Source organism: Scyliorhinus torazame, chromosome 11 (assembly GCF_047496885.1).
Source record: "Scyliorhinus torazame isolate Kashiwa2021f chromosome 11, sScyTor2.1, whole genome shotgun sequence".
In the NCBI taxonomy this organism is placed as follows: Eukaryota; Metazoa; Chordata; class Chondrichthyes; order Carcharhiniformes; family Scyliorhinidae; genus Scyliorhinus; species Scyliorhinus torazame.
Genome location: NC_092717.1, coordinates 143,811,244 through 143,833,170, shown reverse-complemented (window position 1 = coordinate 143,833,170; position 21,927 = coordinate 143,811,244). Strand labels below are relative to the sequence as shown.

General features: G+C 47.3%; 1 protein-coding gene across 2 annotated transcripts in view; it reads right to left on the bottom strand.

Moving 5' to 3' along the window:
* klhl14 (kelch-like family member 14) overlaps positions 1-21,927 on the bottom strand; it is a 275,002-nt gene that overhangs the window by 35,906 nt on the left and 217,169 nt on the right. For both annotated transcript variants that reach the window (XM_072467845.1, XM_072467844.1), the window contains exon 6: positions 18,715-18,905. In XM_072467845.1, the coding sequence (XP_072323946.1) occupies positions 18,715-18,905 (191 nt within the window). The remainder of the gene's footprint in view (positions 1-18,714; positions 18,906-21,927) is intronic.

The window sequence follows — 21,927 nt, the reverse complement described above, 5'->3', positions numbered from 1 at the left end:
CCAGAGGCCCGTACCCCATGGCTTACCCCTGGTAAGTCCCCCCCCCCACAAGTATCCAAAGCGGTATACTTGTTTCTCAGGGGAACGACCGCAGGGGATCCCTGCACTGACTGCTTTTTCCCAGCCCCTCTTACAGTTACCCACCTATCTCCAATCTTTGGTGTAACTAATTCCCTGAAGCTGCTATCTTTGACCCCTTCTGCCTCCCGAATGATCCGAAGTTCTTCCAACTCCAGCTCCAGTTCCCTAACTCGGTCTTGGAGGAGCTGGAGATGGCAGCACTTCCTGCAGGTAAAATCAGCAGGGACACTAACTGCATCCCTCACCTCAAACATCCTGCAGGAGGAACATTGCACTCCCTTCCCTGCCATTCCTCTAACTTTCTACCAAGATCTGGCTAACAACTAAATTACATTTTTTATAAAAAATAATAATATAATAAAATATGGTACTTACCTCAGACCAATGGGTTTTATTATTAGGTTAACTCTGTGGGTTCTCCGGTGACGGAGGATGTGCACCTAGGTAGGATGCTCTTTTACTGGGTTGGTACAGACGCGATGGGCCAAATGGCCTCCTTCTATACCGTAGAAATTCTCTGAAAAAGGAAAATCTTGGGCAAGATTCTCCGACCCCCCGGCGGGTCGGAGAATCGCCGGGGGCTGGCGTGAATCCCGCCCCCGCCGGTTGCCGAATTCTCCGGCACCGGATATTCGGTGGGGGCGGGAATCGCGCCGCGCCGGTTGGCGGGCCCCCCCCGCGATTCTCCAGCCCGGATGGGCCGAAGTCCCGCTGCTAGAATGCCTGTGCCGCCGGCGTAGATTAAACCACCTACCTTACCGGCGGGACAAGGCGGCGCGGGCGGGCTCCGGGGTCCTGGGGGGGGGCGCGCGGGGCGATCTGGCCCCGGTGGCCTGGCCCGCGATCGGGGCCCATCGATCCGCCGGGGTGGCCTGTGGCGTGGGGGCACTCTTTTCCTTCCGCCTTCGCCACGTTCTCCACCATGGCGGAGGCGGAAGAGACTCCCTCCACAGCGCATGCGCGGGGATGCCGTGAGCGGCCGTTAACGTTCCCGCGCATGCGCCGCCCGGAGATGTCATTTCCGCGCCAGCTGGCGGGGCACCAAAGGCCTTTTCCGCCAGCTGGCGGGGCGGAAATTAGTCCTTCGCGGGCCTAGCCCCTTAAGGTTGGGGCTCGGCCCCCCAAGATGCGGAGGATTCCGCACCTTTGGGGCGGCGCAATGCCCGACTGATTTGCGCCGTTTTGGACACCGGTCGGCGGACATCGCGCCGATACCGGAGAATTCCGCCCCATGTTTAAAAAACCTGTTGGAGCTTTTTGAGTTTGTAATAAGTGGAATAGATAAGGAGGACCAGTGGATGTGGTGGTATATTTAGGTTTACAGAAAGCTTTTGATAAGATCCAACACAAGAGGTTATTAAACAAAATTGGAACATACATATGGGATTTGGGGTAATATAGTGGCATGGATTGAATATGGTTATGGATAGAAAATAGAGAGTAGGAATAATTGTTTCATTTTAAGGTTGGCGGGTTTCAAGGATCAGTGCTTGTTTTTAAAAAAATCTTTATTGTCACAAGTAGGCTTACATTAACACTGCAATGAAGTTACTGTGAAAAGCCCCTGGTCGCCACATTCCGGCGCCTGTTCGGGTACACAGAGGGAGAATTCAGAATGTCCAAATTACCTAACAGCACATCTTTCGGGACTTGTGGGAGGAAACCATAGCACCCGGAGGAAACCCACGCAGACGGGGGGGAGAACGTGCAGACTCCGCATAGACAGTGACCCAAGCCAAGAATCGAACCTGGGACCCTGGCGCTGTGAAGCAACAGTGCTAACCGCTGTTATGCTGTGCCGCTTAGGTACGAACTATTCACAATCTATGGCCGCAATTTAACCAGTCTATCCACTTTGGTAGGAAAACCAGAAATACAGGGTCTTTCCTAAATGGCGAAAGACTGGGAGTGTTGAACTTTAAAAGAACTTGGGTGTCCTTGTTCATGAGTTACTGAAAGCTAACATACAGGCACAGCACACAATTAATATGTATGTTGGTCTTTATTATAAAGGGATTTGAGTACAGGAGTAAAAATGCCTTACTGCAATTACATAGAGCTTTGGTGAGACCATACTGGGAGTGCTGTGTGCACGTTTGGTGTCTTTACCGAAGGAAAGATATTCTGCCATAGAGGAATCGCAACAAAGGTTCACTAAATTAACTCCTGAGATTGTGGGATTATCCTGTGAGGAAAGATTAAAAAGACTGGGCCTTTATTCTCTGAAGTTTAAAAGAAATTCAAACACAAAGGGCAGGATTCTCCATTCCAGAAACTAAGTGTTGATGCTGGGATTGAATTGGTGGACTTCTATGACCACTAAATGGTTTTGGTCCCGAAGCAATCCAGGATCTGTTAATGGGCTAGCATTGGTGCCACGTGGAACTCGATTGATTCCAATGAAAATTGGTGTCCGATTTGCCAAGTCCGAGATTGCCACTCAAGAGGCTGACAAGCTGCAGCCGCATATTAACATTCCACTCCCCACACACACTCATCCCAGCCAACAGGATGGCAGCACGGAAAGCGGCACGCCGGTTCAAGGACGCAGAGCTCGAGATCCTGCTGGACACCATGGAGGAGAGGTGGGCCACCTGTTCCCTGGAGTGGGAAGGAGGCTTCTACCCACCGCCGTACACCTGGTCTGGGCGCAGGTGGCAGAGGCCGTGAGTGCCATGGGCCCCCCCACCATGAACAGACAGAAGTGCAGGGAGAAGCTGCATGATCTTCTCAGCGCGGCCATGGTGAGTAGGCAGTACCGTGCCCCTTGCACCAATCTCCCTGTCCCACACACCCATAACCCCACCCCACCTTCCGGAGGATGACCAAATCCCACCCGCCGGCAGTGTGCGCGCTCCCCACCCTGCACCACATGTCAGCACCCACATCACCCGCCATTGTCAAATGCCCTGTTTACAAAGGCCACCAGCTACCCACCCCCTGTGCTGCCTGTGTCCGACTGCCTAACACTATGCACCCCCAGGAGAAGGCGACACATAACCGCAGAGAGAGTGAGAAGACCGGAGTGGCGCCATCGGATGCCCCTCACCATCACGGAGCAGCAGGCACTGGTCAGTGGGAGGGCAGGAGAGAGGGCAGTCGCTGAGGCGGAGGTCGACATCGGGCAACCAAGTGAGCACCCACTGAGTTGTGGTGTCCATCTGGCACGGGTGGCACTACCCCCCATCACCCTCTCAACACCTCCACACCACCACCCACAACCCACAACTAGCGATCGAATCATACGTCATGTCTTGTGTCTTGCAGGATCACCTGGTGATGAGGCAGACCGACAGACCTTTCTGGCGTCCCCCTGCCCCGACCCCAAGCGGATTCCGGCGAGGAGTCGGCAATGGACAGTGACGTGAGACTCCAAATGCCAGCCCGAGACATCCCGGAGCACCAGTCCGAGGAAGACACTGACCTTCTATCAAAGCTGTCAGAGCCAATGATACATGAGGGGCTGTCAGCAACCATCCAGCACCTGTAGGTGCAGTTGGAGGAGTCCACCACCTGCAGGGGCAGGAGACGGTGCCGACCATGCGTGCCACATGTGACGTTCACGGGGAGGCCTTGGGGGGGGGGGGGCGAAGGAATCCGCCATAGGTCAGGGTGTCCAAGGCCTGGGGCACTCTGTGCGGGTGGTGGCTGAGGCACAGAACAGGCAGCCATGTACCAGGGCCACCTGAACATTGCTGCAGATCTTGGCCCGGTCACAATGGGTTATGGTTGAGGGCATCAACGGCATTGCCTGGGCACTGGCTGACCTAAGCCAGTCCCAGAGGAAGGCGGCACAGTCACTGAGTGCGGTGCCACAGTCCCTGAGGAAGGTGTCCCAGTCCCTGTGCTCCATGGCCATGACCATGGAGACCTTGGTCGAGACGAGAGTGGTCTCCAGGACTGGCAGCATCAGATGGCGGGGGATCCCCATGAGTTCTCACCCGCCATCCCAGGGAGTAGCCTGGAGGCCATCGGGCACCATGAGGGAGGCGGAGGTGATGGAGCCCATTCCGGTGACTCCCACAGGGGAGGTGCTGGAACACCAAAGCGCCTCAGACTCTCCCCCTCCTGTCCTTGGTGCATCTGATGGCAGCAGGCAGAACAGGGTGGCAAAGCCATCTGGGACACCGAAGCAACTGCCGGGCCCATCCAGACTCGGTCAATCCAGAGGACAGCCGCCAAAGGGGACCCATGTCACAGGGTGGGAATTGCAGCAGGCCACCTCCACTCCTGATGTACCGCCTGGGAATTCACCAAGACGTAGCGTTAGGCTCACAAGGCCAGTAAGGTTAAGTTAAATTGGCACGGGTGCAGGACACAGGATAGTGTTAGGGGGCTAGGGCACAAACCGTTATAGAGATGTTCAAGATAAACACCTGAGCACAAAAGCTCCAGACTTCCTCGGTGCACTTTCAGAAGGGTGTGAGGGATGGGCTGGGATTGGCTGGGCTAGGCTGGGCTGGGCTGGGCGTTGGGGGGAGAGATGGTTGGACGTGGGCAGGGGTAGTCTCCCCACCCCCTCCCTCTCAACCCCAACATGCACCCCCCTCCTCACCTCCCGCAACCCATCCCCACCTCAGCACCCCTAGGATTCGGAGGGACTGTGTGATGGTATACCAGCTCTCATGCAGGGATCACCCAGGTGGACGGTGGATAGTGCTACCGTGGGCAGGAGTCAGACGTTGTCAAACGTTGCGGAGCACCAGAGATCATCACAGAATGGGTTGTCATCATCCTCCATCCCATGGACAAGACCCTGTGGTACTGCCAATCCAGGGCCCGCATCCCATAGTGAGGCAGATAGGAATGGTGGAGGGGGGGGGGCGAATTAGAGCGTCCCATGTGTGCTGGCCCTGGCATACATATTGTGCCTGCCCTGGCCCAATGTCCCACCCATCCAGGCCCTCTTCCGTATCCTCCTCATCAGACGAGGCCTTCCGTTCATCCCCCTTTGCTGTGCGATGTTGTGGAGGATGCAGCAGGCCACCACGATGTGGGAGACTCTCCTAGCGCTATACTGGAGGGCCCTACCAGAGCGGTCCAGGCACCTGAACCGCATCTGCAGGATGTTGATGCACTGCCCATTCAGACCCCTGGTCGCTGCATGGGCATCGTTGTAGCAGGTCTCTGCATCGGTCTGTGGCCTCCAGATTGGCATCATCAGCTACGATGATACCCCCTGTCACCCAGGAGCCAAACCCTCACCCGGAGGTGCACCTTGAAGGTGTCTGGAATCATCAAATTGCCATGGTGAAGGCTTTGTGTACACTGCCCGGGTATCGGGCGCAGACGTGCGATGGCAGTGAACCCTGCTGCATGGGCATCCTGGTGGGCACGGTCCACATTGTATGTGATAAATTGTGCTGACCGGGTATATTGGACCTCCGTGATGGGGTGGATGCACATATGCACTGAGGTGTGAGGTTCCGGACAGGTTCCCACTCGGCGCCTGGAAGGACCCCGTGGCGTAAAGATTCTGGGTGGCCATCAACTTGATGGTCATGGGAATTGGGTGTCCTCCTCCATTCCCACACGATGCCAGGTGCGCCATAATCCTGCAGATATGTTGCACGGTCCTCCTGCTCAGCCGGAGTCTTTGACAACATGCGTGGTCCGGCAGGTCCTCGAATGACAGGCGCTGCTGGTACACACAAGACATGGTGTGGTGCCAGCTTCCCACCTCCTATTCGGCCTGTTTGGCGGCCGGCTCTCCATCCTCATCGGCTGCCTCCTGTTCCTCTGGGGCAGACTTCCTACTGCAGGTTCCTGCCCGTGCAGCTCCTGCTCATAAAGGCTCAGTGCATCCCCCAGGGCTGCAGCGGGTAGGATGAAAGCCACCATTCCTGGTTGGATTCCGAGCTCCATTGTCTGCAGGAGGTGCAAGACACATGTTAGCATGGTGCGTACCCCTGTGCCCAAACAGGTCCAATGGGCTACACGGTGGCCCTGGTCTGCACTGCAGTCCCTGCCCCCGCATATTCCCCACCCCCCTCCTGTCCCATCCCTATACCCACCCCGTCCGTTTCCCCTGGCACTCTACCCTCCACACTGCACCGCACCCCTGGACCCAGTATACCAAGCGGGTGCAGTATTTCTTCCAGGAAATGGTATCAGTGGAGAAGACTGACAGAAGATAATACTGACATTCAGCACAATGAAGAGCCTCACCTACCCGGCAGCCCTGGATTTAAAATCCTTCAGCGAGCTCGTGAAGGTTGTTACGAATCACTACGACCCTCAGTTGTCTTTAGTAATGCAAAATGTCATGTGAAAGTACTTTTAAGGCATGGATGTTTTAGCAATGTACCTTTAAGAAAACAGTGATGTCAGAGAGTGGGTGGGGCTGAGGTCAGGTCAGCCATTTTGCAGTTTAGTTTTGCAGGTTTTTAGTTTCAGTTTTAAAAAGAGCTGGGTGTGTGTCTGTGTTTGCAGCGAGCTGGCTCTCTGCCATGAAAGACTATCTCTGGATCATTTGGGTGATTTAAAGTAAAGCCTTTAACCTGATGTGATTTTGTTTAAAGGTGTTAAGTCTTTTGGAAGTTTGAAGGAACATCTTAAGGAATTATTTACTGTTGCAATATTTTCTGAGTTATCTTTGAAGTAAGGGGTGTTAAGAGATCCAATGTTTATTTAAGATGTTAAGTTGAGTTCATGGAATAAACAGTGTTTTGTGTTTAAAAACCCACGTATCCATAATTGTAATCCCACACCGAGGGAAAAAGCCGTGTGCTAGGAAAAGCAACAAATCCATTAAAGGGAGAGGTTGGTTGAACTCCATGATACATTTTGGGGTTCTGAAAAGCCTCGCCCAGAACAATTGGGGGCTCGAGGGGGATAAAAGTCTATCTATTGGATTGGCTTTTGTGAACTTAAAGACAGTGAAGGATTGTTGCTTTTCTGGTGTGGTATTTTAGTTTAAGTGGGGAGAGTGTTGTGAACAATGGCTCTTTCAGAGGCTCAGAAGTTTTTGGGGGTGGAGAGTGTTACACATAGTACTTTACGGACAGAAACGAAACGCAGACTGTTATATTTGGCAAGAACATTGCAGTTAACATTACCTGACAAAATGCGAAAAGGTGAGGTAGTTATGGCGGTGGTTAAGCATTTAAAGTTGCCTGAGACAGAGTTTGACTCATTGGAAATGGCAAAAATTCAGTTGCAAATTAAACAAATGGAACATCAGAAAGAATTAAAGTGGCTTGCATACGAGAGTGAGAGAGAGGAAAAAGAAAGAGAAAGAGAGAGAGTGGAAAAAGAAAAGGAGAGAGAAGAAAGGAGAAAAGAAAGAATAGCCCTAACAGAACAAAAAGAAAAAGAAAGGGAGTTACAGATCCGGGAAAAAGAGAGGGAGTTTGAACTTCAGAAAATGGCCATGAAACATGACAATCAGTTAAAATTGGCAGACATAAAGGGAAACGTACAGTTTGATGATAGTAATGAGGATAGTGAGAAAGAGCGTCATAGTCAAAGGCTTGGTGGGAATCTATTTAAATATGTCCAAGCATTGCCAAGGTTTGAAGAGAAGGAAGTGGAAGCCTTTTTAATTTCATTTGAGAAGGTAGCTAAACAAATGAAATGGCCACAGGACATGTGGGTGTTACTGATTCAAACAAAGCTGGTACGTAGAGCTAGTGAAGTGTTTGCATCACTACCGGAGGAGGTATCTGGAGCGTATGAGGAGGTGAAGAAATCCATCTTAAGTCCATATGAGTTAGTGCCTGAAGCTTACAGACAAAGGTTTAGAATTTTAAGGAAAGAATTTGGTCAAACATACATGGAGTTTGAAAGACTCAAACAGAATAATTTTGATAGGTGGATAAGGTCTTTGAAAATAGGCCAAACGTATGAAGCTCTCAGAGAAATTATACTTTTGGAGGAGTTTAAAAATTCAATTCCTGATGTAGTGAGAACTCATGTGGAAGAACAGAGGGTTAAAACTGCGAGACTAGCAGCGGAAATGGCAGATGATTATGAATTAGTTCATAAATCAAAGATTGGTTTTCGACATCAGTTTCAGATGGTGAGGGATAGAAACTGGGGACATGAGAAATACTCAAGTGGTAAAGGTAAAGGAGATCTGATGGGAGACAATAAAGAGAGTGTACCTCAGATTAAAAAAGAAATCCAGGAGGGTGGAAAAGAAATGAAAAGTTTCAGATGTTTTCATTGTAATAAACTAAGCCATGTAAAGTCAGTGTTGGTGGTTGAAGAAAAGCACTGGGTAGGCTGATGTGGTAAAACAGGATAAGACAGTGGGGTTTGTTACAGTGGTAAAGAAAAGCCCAAGGGAAGCGAAGGAGGTGCAAATGATTGTACAGCCTGTTCAAGAAGTAATTGTTAAGAAGGTGCCAGATGTATTTAAAGAATTTACTTGTGTGGGTAAAGTTTACTCATGTGTATCAGGAGGAGCAGGTAAAGAAGTCACAATTTTAAGAGATACAGGGGCGAGTCAATCTTTAATGGTAAGAGATAAGGAATTATGTAGTTTGGGAAGAATGTTGCCAGAAAAGGTGGTGATATGTGGAATTCAGGGTGAGAGGAGTCGCGTTCCATTATATAAAGTAAGGTTGGAAAGTCCAGTGAAGAGTGGTGAAGTGATAGTAGGAGTAATAGATGAACTATCTTGTCCAGGAATACAGTTTATCTTGGGTAATGATATAGCTGGATCGCAGGTGGGAGTGATGCCTACTGTGGTTGATAAGCCAGTGAAAAATCAGTCAACTGAAGTGTTGAAGGACGAATATCCTGGGATTTTTCCAGATTGTGTCGTAACAGGGTTGAAAAGTTATAGGTTAAGACAAGAGGAGAAATCAAAGAGTGAAGATGAAGTTGAAGCGCAATTATCAGCAACTATTTTTGATCAATGGTTGAAAAAGAACAAGAACAGGTGGAGGATGAGGCCGATATTTTTAGTTCAGGAAAATTGGTGGAGTTACACCAGAAAGATGTAGAAACAAAACGGATAAATCAGAAAGCATATACGGAAGAGGAATCTGAGAGTATACCAGAGTGTTATTACCGTAAAAATGATGTCTTGATGAGAAAATGGAGACCTGTACATATGCAGGTGGATGAAAAGTGGGCAGAAGTTCATCAAGTAGTATTGCCGGTAAGGTATAGAAAGGAAGCGTTGCGAGTTGCACATGAGGTACCAGTGGGAGGTCATTTGGGAATAAGGAAAACTCAAGCTAAAATCCAGAAACATTTTTATTGGCCTGGACTACATAAAGATGTAGTTAAATTTTGTCAATCATGTCACACATGTCAAGTGATAGGGAAACCTCAAGTAGTGATAAAACCAGCGCCCTTAATACCCATTCCAGCATTTGAGGAACCTTTTACAAGGGTCCTAATCGATTGTGTAGGACCGCTTCCAAAAACAAAAAGTGGGAATCAATATCTTTTGACTGTAATGGATGTGTCTACTAGGTTTCCAGAAGCCATTCCAGTACATAATATTACAGATAAAAGGATTGTGGAGGATTTACTTAAATTCTTTACTAGATGTGGACTACGCACAGAAATTCAATCGGATCAAGGAACAAATTTTACTTCAAAGTTATTCAAAGAAGTTATGGATAGCTTAGGAATAAAACAATTTAAATCAACTGCGTACCATCCAGAATCGCAGGGAGCGTTAGAAAGGTGGCATCAGACATTAAAGACAATGTTGAGGGCGTATTGTGAAAATTATCCAGAGGATTGGGATAAAGGAATCCCATTCGTATTGTTTGCAATTAGGGATGCACCAAATGTAGTCCTTTTGAACTAATTTTTGGTCATGAGGTAAGAGGACCACTTAAATTGACGAAGGAAAAATTGGTGGGTGAGAAATCGGAAATTACACATAGGATTTCGTGTCAAATTTTAGGGAACGTTTAAATAGAGCAGGTGAATTGGCTAGACAACATTTGAAAGTTGCACAAAATGTGATGAAACGGGTAGCGAACAAGAAATCCAAAGTTCGTAGTGTTGCCAGTGGGTATAAAGTTTTAGTGTTGTTACCAGTGGTAGGGGAGCCTTTAAAAGCTAGGTTTTGTGGACCGTATCAGATTGAAAGGAAATTAAGTGAGGTGAATTATGTGGTAAAACACCAGATAGAAGGAAGACTCACCGAGTGTGTCATGTGAATATGCTTAAAAGGTACTTTGAAAGGGAAGGAGAGAAAAAGGAGGTTTTAATGATTCTAACTCAAAGTGACAAACCAAATCCAGATGACTGTGACTTTGACATACCTCAAATTAAATTGGAAAATGAGGATGTTCTTAAAAATTGGGATGAATTGTTAAGTTACCATCCAGAGGGAGGTAACTTATTCGATCGACTTCAGGAGGCGGGTTTGGTGATAAACCTAGCCAAAAGTGAATTTGGAAAAGCCCAAGTCACTTTCCTTGGCCATAAAATCGGACAGGGTCGACTGGTTCCACGGGATGTGAAAACAAAGGTTATTGGGAAGTTTCCGATACCCTCGGCACGACGGGAAATAATGCGATTTCTTGGTATGAGTGGATTTTACCGGAAATTTGTACCAAATTTTAGCAGCGTGGTCGCTCCACTGACAGACTTGCTCAAGAAGCGTAACAAATTCCAGTGGACAGCGGAGTGTCAACAGGCATTTGACGGCCTGAAGGCTGTGTTAACCACTGCTCCTGTGTTAGTCATCCCAGATTGTACCAAACCCTTCAAAGTGGCTGTGGATGCGAGCGATGTGGGCGTAGGTGCAGTGCTTCTACAAGACGATGCTAGAGCGGCCTGTTGGTTATTCTTCAAAGAAATTGAATTCTCACCAGATAATGTAGTCGACGATTGAGAAGGAGACTTTGAGTTTGGTGCTGGCATTGCAACATTTTCACATTTATGTGACCAGCAATCCATCTGACACCATTATATAAACGGATCATAATCCTTTGATGTTTTTGGAGCGATTCCGGAATAACAATGCAAGGCTTTTTCGCTGGAGTCTGTTGTTACAGCCATTTCATTTAAAAATAGTACATGTGGCAGGACGGGAAAATGTGATAGCCGATGCTTTGTCACGAATGTGATCAATTGAGAAGGATTTTGGTTGGAGGAAGAAGAACAAAGAAACATGGACTATATTATTATACCTGTTTGCATGTGTTGGTTTTTTTAAAAACAAAAAGGTATATTTACTGTGTACATTTCTTAGTGGATGGTGCAAAAGTGAAAAATGAAACAATCTTGAAGTTGATGGTTTATTTTTTTTTCTTGGGGGGAGGTGTCATGTGAGATTACTTTTAAGACATGGGTGTTTAAGCAATGTACCTTTAAGAAAACAGTGATGTCAGAGAGTGGGTGGGGCTGAGGTCAGGTCAGCCATTTTGCAGTTTAGTTTTGCAGGTTTTTAGTTTCAGTTTTAAAAAGAGCTGGTGTGTGTCTGTGGTTTGCAGGGAGCTGTGATGTCTGTCATGAAAGACTACCTCTGGATCATTTGGGTGATTTAAAGTAAAGCCTTTAACCTGATGTGATTTTGTTTAAAGGTGTTAAGTCTTTTGGAAGTTTGAAGGAACATTTTAAGGAATTATTTACTGTTGCAATATTTTCTGAGTTATCTTTGAAGTAAGGGGTGTTAAGAGATCCAATGTTGATTTAAGATGTTAAGTTGAGTTCATGGAATAAACAGTGTTTTGTGTTTAAAAACCCACGTGTCCATAATTGTAATCCCACACCTTGGGAAAAAGCCGTGTGCTTGGAAAAGCAACAAATCCATTAAAGGGAGAGGTTGGTTGAACTCCATGATAGATTTTGGGGTTCTGAAAATGCCTCACCCATAACAAAAGGTACTGGTTCAGTACAGCCGGACGAACTCCTGGAGTGACAGAATGCCTAACAGTTAGCAGGACATTGTGACTTCGGTCCATCCCTTCCCAAATGTTAAGAGATTGTTTGCTGTGTGGAATCAACAATTAGGTGAGCCAGAGATAGTCAGCTTCAAACCTGAAAAGGGCCGTGGAGCTGTCACTCTCCTGTGAGAATGCAGAAAAGGGGGTCCAAGAGCTCCAGGGTTCTGTTGATTATGGCAGACATAGCAGCACGGTAGCACAGTGGTTATCACAGTTGCTTCACAGCTCCAGGGACCTGAGTTCGATTCCTGGCTTGGGTCACTGTCCGTGCAGAGTCTGCAGGTTCTCCCCATGTCTGCGTGGGTTTCCTCCGGGTGCTCCGGTTTCCTCCCACAGTCCCGAAAGACTTGCTGTTAGGTGACTTGGACATTCTGAATTCTCCCTCTGTGTACCCAAACAGGGGCTTTTCACTGTAACTTCATTGCAGTGTTAATATAAGCCTACTTGTGACAATAATAAAGATTATTGTTTTGGCTGAGTGGGCAGTCTGAATATTTAAACAGGGTATGAGGAAACAGAACACCGTTCCCTTGAAATGAGGCTGGTGCAGTTCTTATTGAACTACTTAAAGACGCCTCACATGAGAACCGGGGCAGCGCCGGCAGAATTGCTCGCTGGCTGACGCCTCCGGACTCGCCTGAGTATAATGTTCCCGTGGCTTGGTGGGAAGATAGATTCGAAGCAAGACCTCCAGAAAAGGTACCATGATCACTGAACACGTAACAAAGGATTTAAACCAGGGAGCGCTGTAGATGTTTGAAATTTTGGGGATGGCGCCCAATGGCTGCCGGGAACTGCAGTAGAAAAAATGGGGTCAGTTTCTTACCCAGTCAGGACTAGGGAAAGGACCATGTGGAAACACGCGGACTACCTCAAAGGCAGGGAACCAGCCTCGGAAGAAGCCATGTTGGATGAATCTGTGCTTCAACCACCCTGTCTGCCATCCTTTAGTCATGATGTGGAGATGCCGGCGTTGGACTGAAGTGAGCACAGTAAGAAGTCTTACAACACCAGGTTAAAGTCCAACAGGTTTGTTTCTAATCACTAGCTTTCGGAGCACAGCTCCTTCCTCAGGTGAATGCCTGATGAAGGAGCTGTGCTCCGAAAGCTAGTGATTCAAAACAAACCTGTTGGACTTTAACCTGGTGTTGTAAGACTTCTTACTATCCTTTAGTCAAGAAGCATTTCTCACCAGGGACCTATGCCCGGACCAGCACGATGTAGATGACTCGCCCTTGGATATGGACACGGAACCCTCAGTACTCTCGGAGGATGTTGCAATCGGAGATGGGTCCCAAATGTTGCCCCTTCATTGTTCGACATGAAAAAGGTGATCTCCAACATATGTTCCCCCCAACATGGCACCAGAGCTGGTAAAAGCACAGCGACATGCAAAATGGCAAAAGAGGCCCCCTCAACAATCCATTGCAGGGGAACCTTCGGACTTGGGGAGAGGAAAGGATATAGTAACCCTCACGAAACCCATGAGGACACATTGATTGATCTCCCCGTGGTACTTGTAAAATACAAGCTTCCTTGCTACTGGGCGGAGACCTGCACAGCTGGGGTGCTTAAACCCGGTCTTTAAAAACCAGGCCGCATGGGGACCAGCACTTCTGGTAGTCCCAACTGGGATCTTTGAGTTGTAAGTTGTGTTGCTGCCTCTCCTTTACATTAACTTAATAAATGTTATTCAACTTACCTTCTTGGGCCTCCTAAGCTTTTATATTTACATTCAGTGCTTATGCTCGGCCTAACATACCTCATCCACAAAGGTAATGAGGGGTCAGAGAAGTTAATTTTTACTGGTTAACAAAGGGCTGACATCCCATTCAGCTGCTCCTGCTCAGGAATAATGTTCATGTGACTCACTGGTCAGGACATTGTGGCTTTCCATTCATTAATCTAAAGATTCTTGACGCAGGGCTGAATATTACAATATGTTATGCTCGGTGGGACTCGTACCCAGAAATGGGTGGCTCCTTGCTCCCGCTGTCATCTTCCGCTGCATAATACAGCAATCTTCCAATTACTGGGGCTGGTTTAGCACTGTGGGCTAAAACAGCTGGTTTGTAATGCAGGACAAGGCCAGCAGCGCGGGTTCAATTCCCGTACCGCCTCCCCGAACAGGCGCCGGAATGTGGCGACTAGGAGCTTTTCACAGCAACTTCATTGAAGCCTACTTGTGACAATAAGCGATTATTATTATTATTATTATTATTATTAATGGCCACAGGACTGGTTTGTAGCCGGTGACATGGCTGGATTGTCATTCCATCGCCCAATCTGAGATAGAGGGCAGGATGTCTGGTGATTGAATTTGCAGGCCCTGACCACAAATTTAAAGGGGTACCTGCCCCTGTGATTCACTGCAGTTGAAATAAAGAAGGAAATTTGTGAATTCCGCAAGATTGACAAGCATTGGATGAAGTAAGTATTATTACATTTAAAAATGTTTAAAATTCTTCACAATTAAGTGCTTTTGGCAGGGAACACACATGGCATGTATTCGGATCATTTACATAATGTTAAGATCTGAATGAGCAGCTGAATGTATTCCCTCATTGATGCCCGAGGGAAGGGAGGGAGGAAAGAGGGAGGGTAGAAGGTCTGGATCTGCTTCGCATTTTGATGATGATTTCCTCCTCCTCCTCCTCCAGGTTATGACCATCAGGTGTGAGGTTCTAATGCCAGTGGACAGGAAGAGAAGAACTCCCTCAATGACCTGAGCTGTCTCGACGTTGGTGGCGGCATAGTTTCAGCTGTGTTGGTGTGGTACCTCAAAGCTAGAGACAATGCTGGAAGACCTCTTCAATCAGCAGGAGATATAAAAGTCTGAGAACACGCACAAAAAGACTCAAAAATAGCTTCTTCCCCACAATTACCATACTCCTAAACGACCCTCTTATGGACTGACCTCAATAACACTGCACCCCTGTATGCTTCACCCGATGCTGGCGTCATGTAGTTACAATGTGTACCTTGTGTTGCCCGATTATGTATTTTCTTTTATTTCCTTTTATTTTCATGTGCTTAATGATCTGTTGAGCTGCTCGCAGAAAAATACTTTTCACTGTACCTCGGTACACGTGACAATAAACAAAATGCAATCAAAATGACCTTTTGAGATCCGGAAGAGTGAATGATGCCCGACATGGTTACATGAATTGTAAGTTTGTGGGTAATGCATTCAAAAGCTCTAATGCACCCTGGTAGAAACCTTGTAAGGATGTTATAAGTGGCTGAATGGTTGCAAGTTGTCATTTCTCATAACCCTTCTAGTGCTGATGATGTTGAATCATGTGACCTTACACACCCCATGAAAGCTTTGAAAGGTCAATTAGTGCCCTTTCTTCCATGTATGCTGTGCAGGTAAACCATCATCTGCTGACCCCACTAGGCACAAGGGACCCACTCTAGCCTCCCAGGAGGAAGAGGAAGCTTCAGAGGGTGGAGTGTACCAGGCATCGGCGTACATGCTGCATGGTACCTTGGCAGGGATTAGCACTTCAGGTGACGAGTGTGGGGTAGCAGGCCGAGAGCCAGAGTGGCAGGGTGAATGGGAACCTGGACACTGAGCCAGCTCCTGGGGCCTAACAGGAAGGCACGGAAGCCCTGATGGTCCCTGATGGAGGATAAGCAGCAGCTGCCACCATTGAGGAGCACACCTCAGGACACTTCTGTTGGGGGCTGCCCCTTTCCCGTCCCTCTGCCATTGCCACTGTCCTCCTAGATTGTTGTGGCAGCAAAAGATCTTCCTGCGACTCGGCAGGAATCTTCCAATGTAACAAAGCCTTCAAAGCCTCAGCTGCACAGAGGACACCAGCTAAAGTCGCCCAGGGCAAGGGGACAGTCAGATCAGCAGCTTCTCTCCAGCACAGCAGCAAGGGGGAAACATTGCACACAGAAAATAATTAAGAAAACTCCACAGTGGTCACAAACTCGGTCACATGGTGCGTTCTGAACACATTTTCATGTGATGGTCCTTTATGTTAATAAACCTTCTATTTATTATCCCTCAGGCAGAGGTTGAGTTTATCTCTAATTGATTTATAAAATGTCTAGAGAAAATCATCCTACGTTTTTAGCAGTAAATATTGGCCAGGATTCAAAAATGCCTTAGGTACTGAGATGAGAGTGCTGACAGGACTTTCTCAGTGAGATCGCAGTGTAGATAAAATTATGTTGAGAAAATGGCAGTACACACACCTGAGAGGCCAAGAATACTTGACCTACTGGCTGCCCATGTGTCCCGACCAACCATGCGCTCTTGTGCAGATCCTTGAACTTCTCCATCAGAGTGTTCCCTCACCTTCTTATTGACCTCATCATCAAAGAAACACCTGCTATCTCACATCTCCTCTTTCAGGGAATCCGCTCTCTGAATGGCGAGGTTGTGCAGGGCACAGCACTCAATGATCATCAGTAAATCTCTGGATGACATTTACTGCAATGCTTCTCCTGATCTATCCAGTTATCAGAACCTAATCTTGAGCAGCCCAACTGTCTACTCCACAATGGCCCTGGTGGTGCCGTGGCTGTTGTTATAGGTGCTCTCCACATTTGTTTTGGGGTCCTCACTGCAGTCATGAGCCATATCTTCAAACCTTGTCACCCAGAAGCCAACCATCCAAGGCATCATGTCCATTAAGCATGTTTGCCACCTGGGGGATCTTGAGAATGTGGCTACTGCCTGGGTACCAATTATGGCCAAAGACATTTAGGGATTGATAACCTTTCCTGTTAATGAATGGACAGGGCGGCTTTCTGCAGCCTTTCTGGTGACATGAGTGCAGTCTATTGCTCCCTGAACCCTGGGGAGACTTGCCATTGTCACAAAGCCTCTGGTTCATTCAAGTTGATTATATCCATAGAAAATGCAATGTACTGACCTGCCCGTCGGAATATTGTATCTGTAAAGACCTTAATGTGGTGATATGCAGCAGGCTGTATAATGCAACTGAGGTCCCCATAGGCTGTCTGAAAGGATCCAGTGGCAAACAAATTCAACAAGCTGGATGTTTTGCTGCAATATCGCCACGGATGGGACGGGAACCATATAAAGGTCCGTTGATCTCGGCAGGAAATTCCAGTCACCGTGCGGTCAAAAGATCCCGCCCCTAGTCTAAAATAGCACTACAGCGCTGTAATTTATTACAGCCACTGGCATGGGTGACCAAAAATGCAGTTGGTTCCCCTGCCAGTCTCTCACAGAGAGAGGTCACTGTGGTTCGAGAAAGCCTGAGCCACCTCTGCCATTGTGGCTCAGACATTTAAAGGTTACTCATTCTCTGCCTAGAGACAGCATAGGTCCTTGCTCTGTGCTTCCATTGTTGCAACACATATCTTCATCAGCTCCAGTGCAGGTTGGCTAACCTAATGCACACCAATGCGTTCTGCCCCTGACCATCTGGCCTTCTCCCTCCCCCTGTCAATCTCCTCCTCCTATCCTTATCACTAGACGATGTATCTCCCACAGAGACCACCAACCTAGAGACCACCAAGGGCAGCACAGTAGCACAAGTGATTAGCACTGTGGCTTCACAGCGCCAGGGTCCCAGGTTCGATTCCCTGCTGGGTCACTGTCTGTGTGGAGTCTGCATGTTCTCCCCGTGTCTGCGTGGGTTTCCTCCGGGTGCTCCGGTTTCCTCCCACAGTCCAAAGATGTGCAGGTTAGGTGGATTGGCCATGATAAATTGCCCTTAGTGACCAAAAAAGGTTAGGAGGTGTAATTGGATTACAGGGATAGGGTGGAAGTGAGTAGTTAAGTGGGCCGGTGCAGACTCAATGGCCCGAATGGCCTCCTTCTGCACTGTATGTTCTAAAAAAAAACATGTTATTGCAACCAAACAGGCTGAGGTGCAGATGTGCCACTAACTGCACATTTCTGCAGGCTCATTCAAACCTTAAAACAGCAAAGATGCACTCTTGAACCACAGTTTGTAATAGCAAATGATAAAAGCACACACAGCAGCCATAACTGCTGAGGTCAAACAAAGGGCCCAGCTGCTGACTTTTAACCCGCCCTTACAGTCATTCAGTACAGAGAATAGAGTTTTCCACCTGGCGTGCTTCACATTCCATAATGTTTCATTGCTCACAGCATATATTATTCCAGTTAATTGCACCTTTACAGGATTAACAATCCAATTTCAATCAATCTGAATAAGGTGGGTGGGCTCCCAGTTTCGAGCCCTTCTCGCCCAGCATATTATTGTGTTCCGGCATCGGGAACATGATGCAACGTCATGGCGCCTAATAATACTTTGCCACGAGCATGGTACAGGCCCAGTTTCACCGCTATTATTCAGCCCAGAGTATATGGAGAACAACCCCTAGTTGAAGGAAGGAATACTTAATTGTGCTATTCCATGCGTTCAGTTCCAATTTCCACCATGACATCAGAGACAGGTCCATGCCAAAGTTAGGTTCACTCTCACAAAGTGCGAGTGAAAGACTCCCTTCTTTGCTTTCTTATCCCTCCGAACAGCTAACTGCAGATTAGGATTGGCACTGCCATCCCTAGTGTAAGGCTGAAAGTTAAAAGAACTTAAAAATTAAATGTAAGAGATTGACAGTGCAGAGTTACAGTGGTAAAACTCCAGTTGAATCTAACTAATAGTTTATTTAGGTTACAGCAACTTTACTGAGAGACTAGAATAGGAACAAGAAAGTAGGAAAATGAGAATCTTAACACTAATACTTTATTCAAACTTCTATCAGTAGGAAAACAATTAATTTGCTAACTTGCATACTTGAAAAGGCATACCTGAGATGTAAATCTTTCCATTGTGCACTGCACCAGCGTGAGCTGCCAAGGGCTGAGGCAGAGAGGACAAGTAGCACCATTCATTGGCTTCCAGATTGTAACATTCAACACTTGATAAATAACCAGTTTCATTCCTCCCACCAATCGCGTACAAATGTTTATCCAGAAAGCAGGCATAGAAACTTGCTCGCCTGCAATAAAATTAAAAGTCAGATTATAGGTCACCTAGCAGAAAGGCATTATTTTCTGATTATGAATGTAAAAAGTCATAACTCCATGTGCAGGTGAATTTAGACAGCTGGCAGATGTGATAATTAGCTGCTAGTTCTGGCAGTGAAAAGACTTGTAGCATTTGAAGACCTGTTTCACTTAAGCGATGAGCATCCTGATCAAAATGGATTCCGGCATCAGGAGGTGGGAACACAGCTCAACAATAGCTTATATTATTCTTCGAGGCACAGAGGAACATTCCTAATCACCACGCAAACATTATTTGAAACTTACCTTTTGGGACCTTGTTATAACCCTGCAGACGACTCATACAGCTGGGGATAATTGTTCCCTGGTGTTGCTGGGCTGTGAGTTAAACAGCATTAGTGTAACAGGTCAGCTGCTGTAGCTGCTGACAGAAAGGAGTGAGGACCCTGAGATGTGCAACTGAATCCTATGTAAATACTGCTGTAATGCCGAATAAATGTCTTTCTTATGAACTCTTTGGACTCCCCGTTGCCATTTACTTCAGACCTCTTCTATTGTATGGCCAGTGACACTGGTTGGCGAGGCAGTGAGGACTCTTCACATGCCAAATTTGCATACATTGCACATTTCCTATGCTTTTATCAATGGATATGAGACTTGGGCTGCAAAGTGGAATTGAGATTGAGGATCAACCATGATCTTATTACCTTTCATTAAAGGACACAGCAGGCTCAAGGGGCCGACTCCTGTCCCTATTTCTAATGTTGTAATATACTTAAAAATGGCTATTGCCTGGTGCAGACAGATCCTTCGGCCACTTTGTACTCGACCCTTTAAAAATGGTGACAGTTACAGTGGTGGCTTTAACAGGGCTCCATTTTGAGATGACCAACACTACATTGGCTCAAATCCTCCAATCAGGGTGGGAACCAGGGTTGTTTCCGACCCTGATCTGGCAAAAAAATTACCCACTTACCTTGGTCTGATTTTTCGGCCAATCTTCCGATGGAGGATCCTGCAAAACTCATTCCGTGCAGTAATCGTCAGAGGGAGTTGTGTAGAGAACCCCTGCATACACCATGCCTCTGTTTTACAGTACTCACTGCCATATTCTGGTAAGAAAAGAGTTTAAATGTCCCAGTGTGTTAGCGAATGAGTGGGTGGTGAATGTGTAGGTGTGCAAGTGGGTAGAGCAGGTGAGGTGAGTAGGCAAAGGGATATGGTGGCAGCTGGATAGGGTGGAGGTTGGGTAGGGAGGGGAGGTTAGGCAATTCTGGAAGTCGAGACATAGCGGTGGGAGTCAAGAGGTCTGGGTTGGTCAGGTCAGGTTTGTGGGGAGTCATGGAAGGGGTTGAGTGGTGGGGGCAAGTTGAGTTAGGTTGGAGTTGGGGGTGTGGTCAGAGTTGGGCGGGATGTTGGGGGGAGTACGGTAATGGGGGCTAGTCAGGTTGGGTTGTTGAGTCGGGTGGTGGGGGCTAATCAGGTTGGGTGGGGGTGTTGGGGTTTGGTGGGGTGAGTAGAGTGGGGATGAGGGATTGTGTGGAAGTTGGGATGCGGATCAGTTGTATAGCTATCCAGGAATAAGATTAGGATTTTTCTGTGAAATATTTCCTGGGTAACTGTTCAGATAAGTACATCGGAACTTTCTGAAGTCTCCAACTCTAACTCTAGAGTTAAAGACTTTCTTGGAGGGTCACAGGGAGCAGGAGAATTGCCCATCGAAAGTTCAAACTTCCCGGGCAATTCCCACAGTCAGTGCATTGGGACTTCCTTGGGGGCCCGAAATACACCTTTGGGGGTCCATTCAGTACCTGACAATCTGGAGACCTGAAGATCTGGACTATTAATGCTGACTTGTCTCAGAAGAAAATACTCTCCCGTTATTCTTTTCCTCATCCATCTCCCCCTCCCATTTGATTTAATTTGATTTGATTTTGTTTCTTGTCACGTGTACCAAGGTACAGTGAAAAATAATTTTCTGCGAGCAGCTCAACAGATCATTAAGTGCATGAAGAGAAAAGGAAATAAAAGAAAATACATAATAGGGCAACACAAGGTATACAATGTAACTACATAACACCGGAATCGGGGGAAGCAAACAGGCTGTTAATGAGGTCAGTCCATAAGAGGATCATTTAGGAGTCTGGTAACAGCGAGGAAGAAGCTGTTTTTGAGTCAGTTTGTGCATGTTCTCAGACTTTTGTATGGAAGAAGTTGTAAGAGTGAGTAAGCCGGTGGGAGGGGTCTTTGAATATGCTGCCTGCTTTCCCCAGGCAGCAGGAGGTGTAGATGGAGTCAATGGATGGGAGGCAGGTTCGTGTGATGGACTGGCGGTGTTCACAACACTCTGAAGTTTCTTGTGGTCTTAATCCGAGCAGTTGCCATACCAGGCTGTGATGCAGCCAGATAGGATGCTTTCTATGGTGCATCTGTAAAAGTTGGTAGGGGTTAATGTGGACATACCGAATTTCTTTAGTTTCCTGAGGAAGTATAGGTGCTGTTGTGCTTTCTTGGTGATAGCGTCGACGTGGGAGGACCAAGACAGATTTTTGGAGATTGGATTGGATTGGATTAGATTTGTTTATTGTCACGTGTACCGAGGTACAATGAAAAATATTTTTCTGCGAGCAGCTCAACAGATCATTCAGTACATGGGAAGAAAAGGGAATAAAAGAAAATACATAGTAGGGCAACACAAGGTATACAATGTAACTACATAAGCACTGGCATCGGATGAAGCATACAGGGTGTAGTGTTAATGAGGTCAGTCCATACGAGGGTCATTTAGGAGTCTGGTGACAGTGGGGGAAGAAGCTGTTTTTGAATCTGTTCGTGCATGTTCTCAGACGTCTGTATCTCCTGCCCAACGGAAGAAGTTGGAAGAGTGAGTAAGCCGGGTGGGAGGGATCTTTGATTATGCTGCCCGCTTCCCCAGGCAGCGGGAAGTGTAGATGGAGTCAATGGATGGGAGTCAGGTTCGTGTGATGGACTGGGCGGTGTTCACGACTCTCTGAA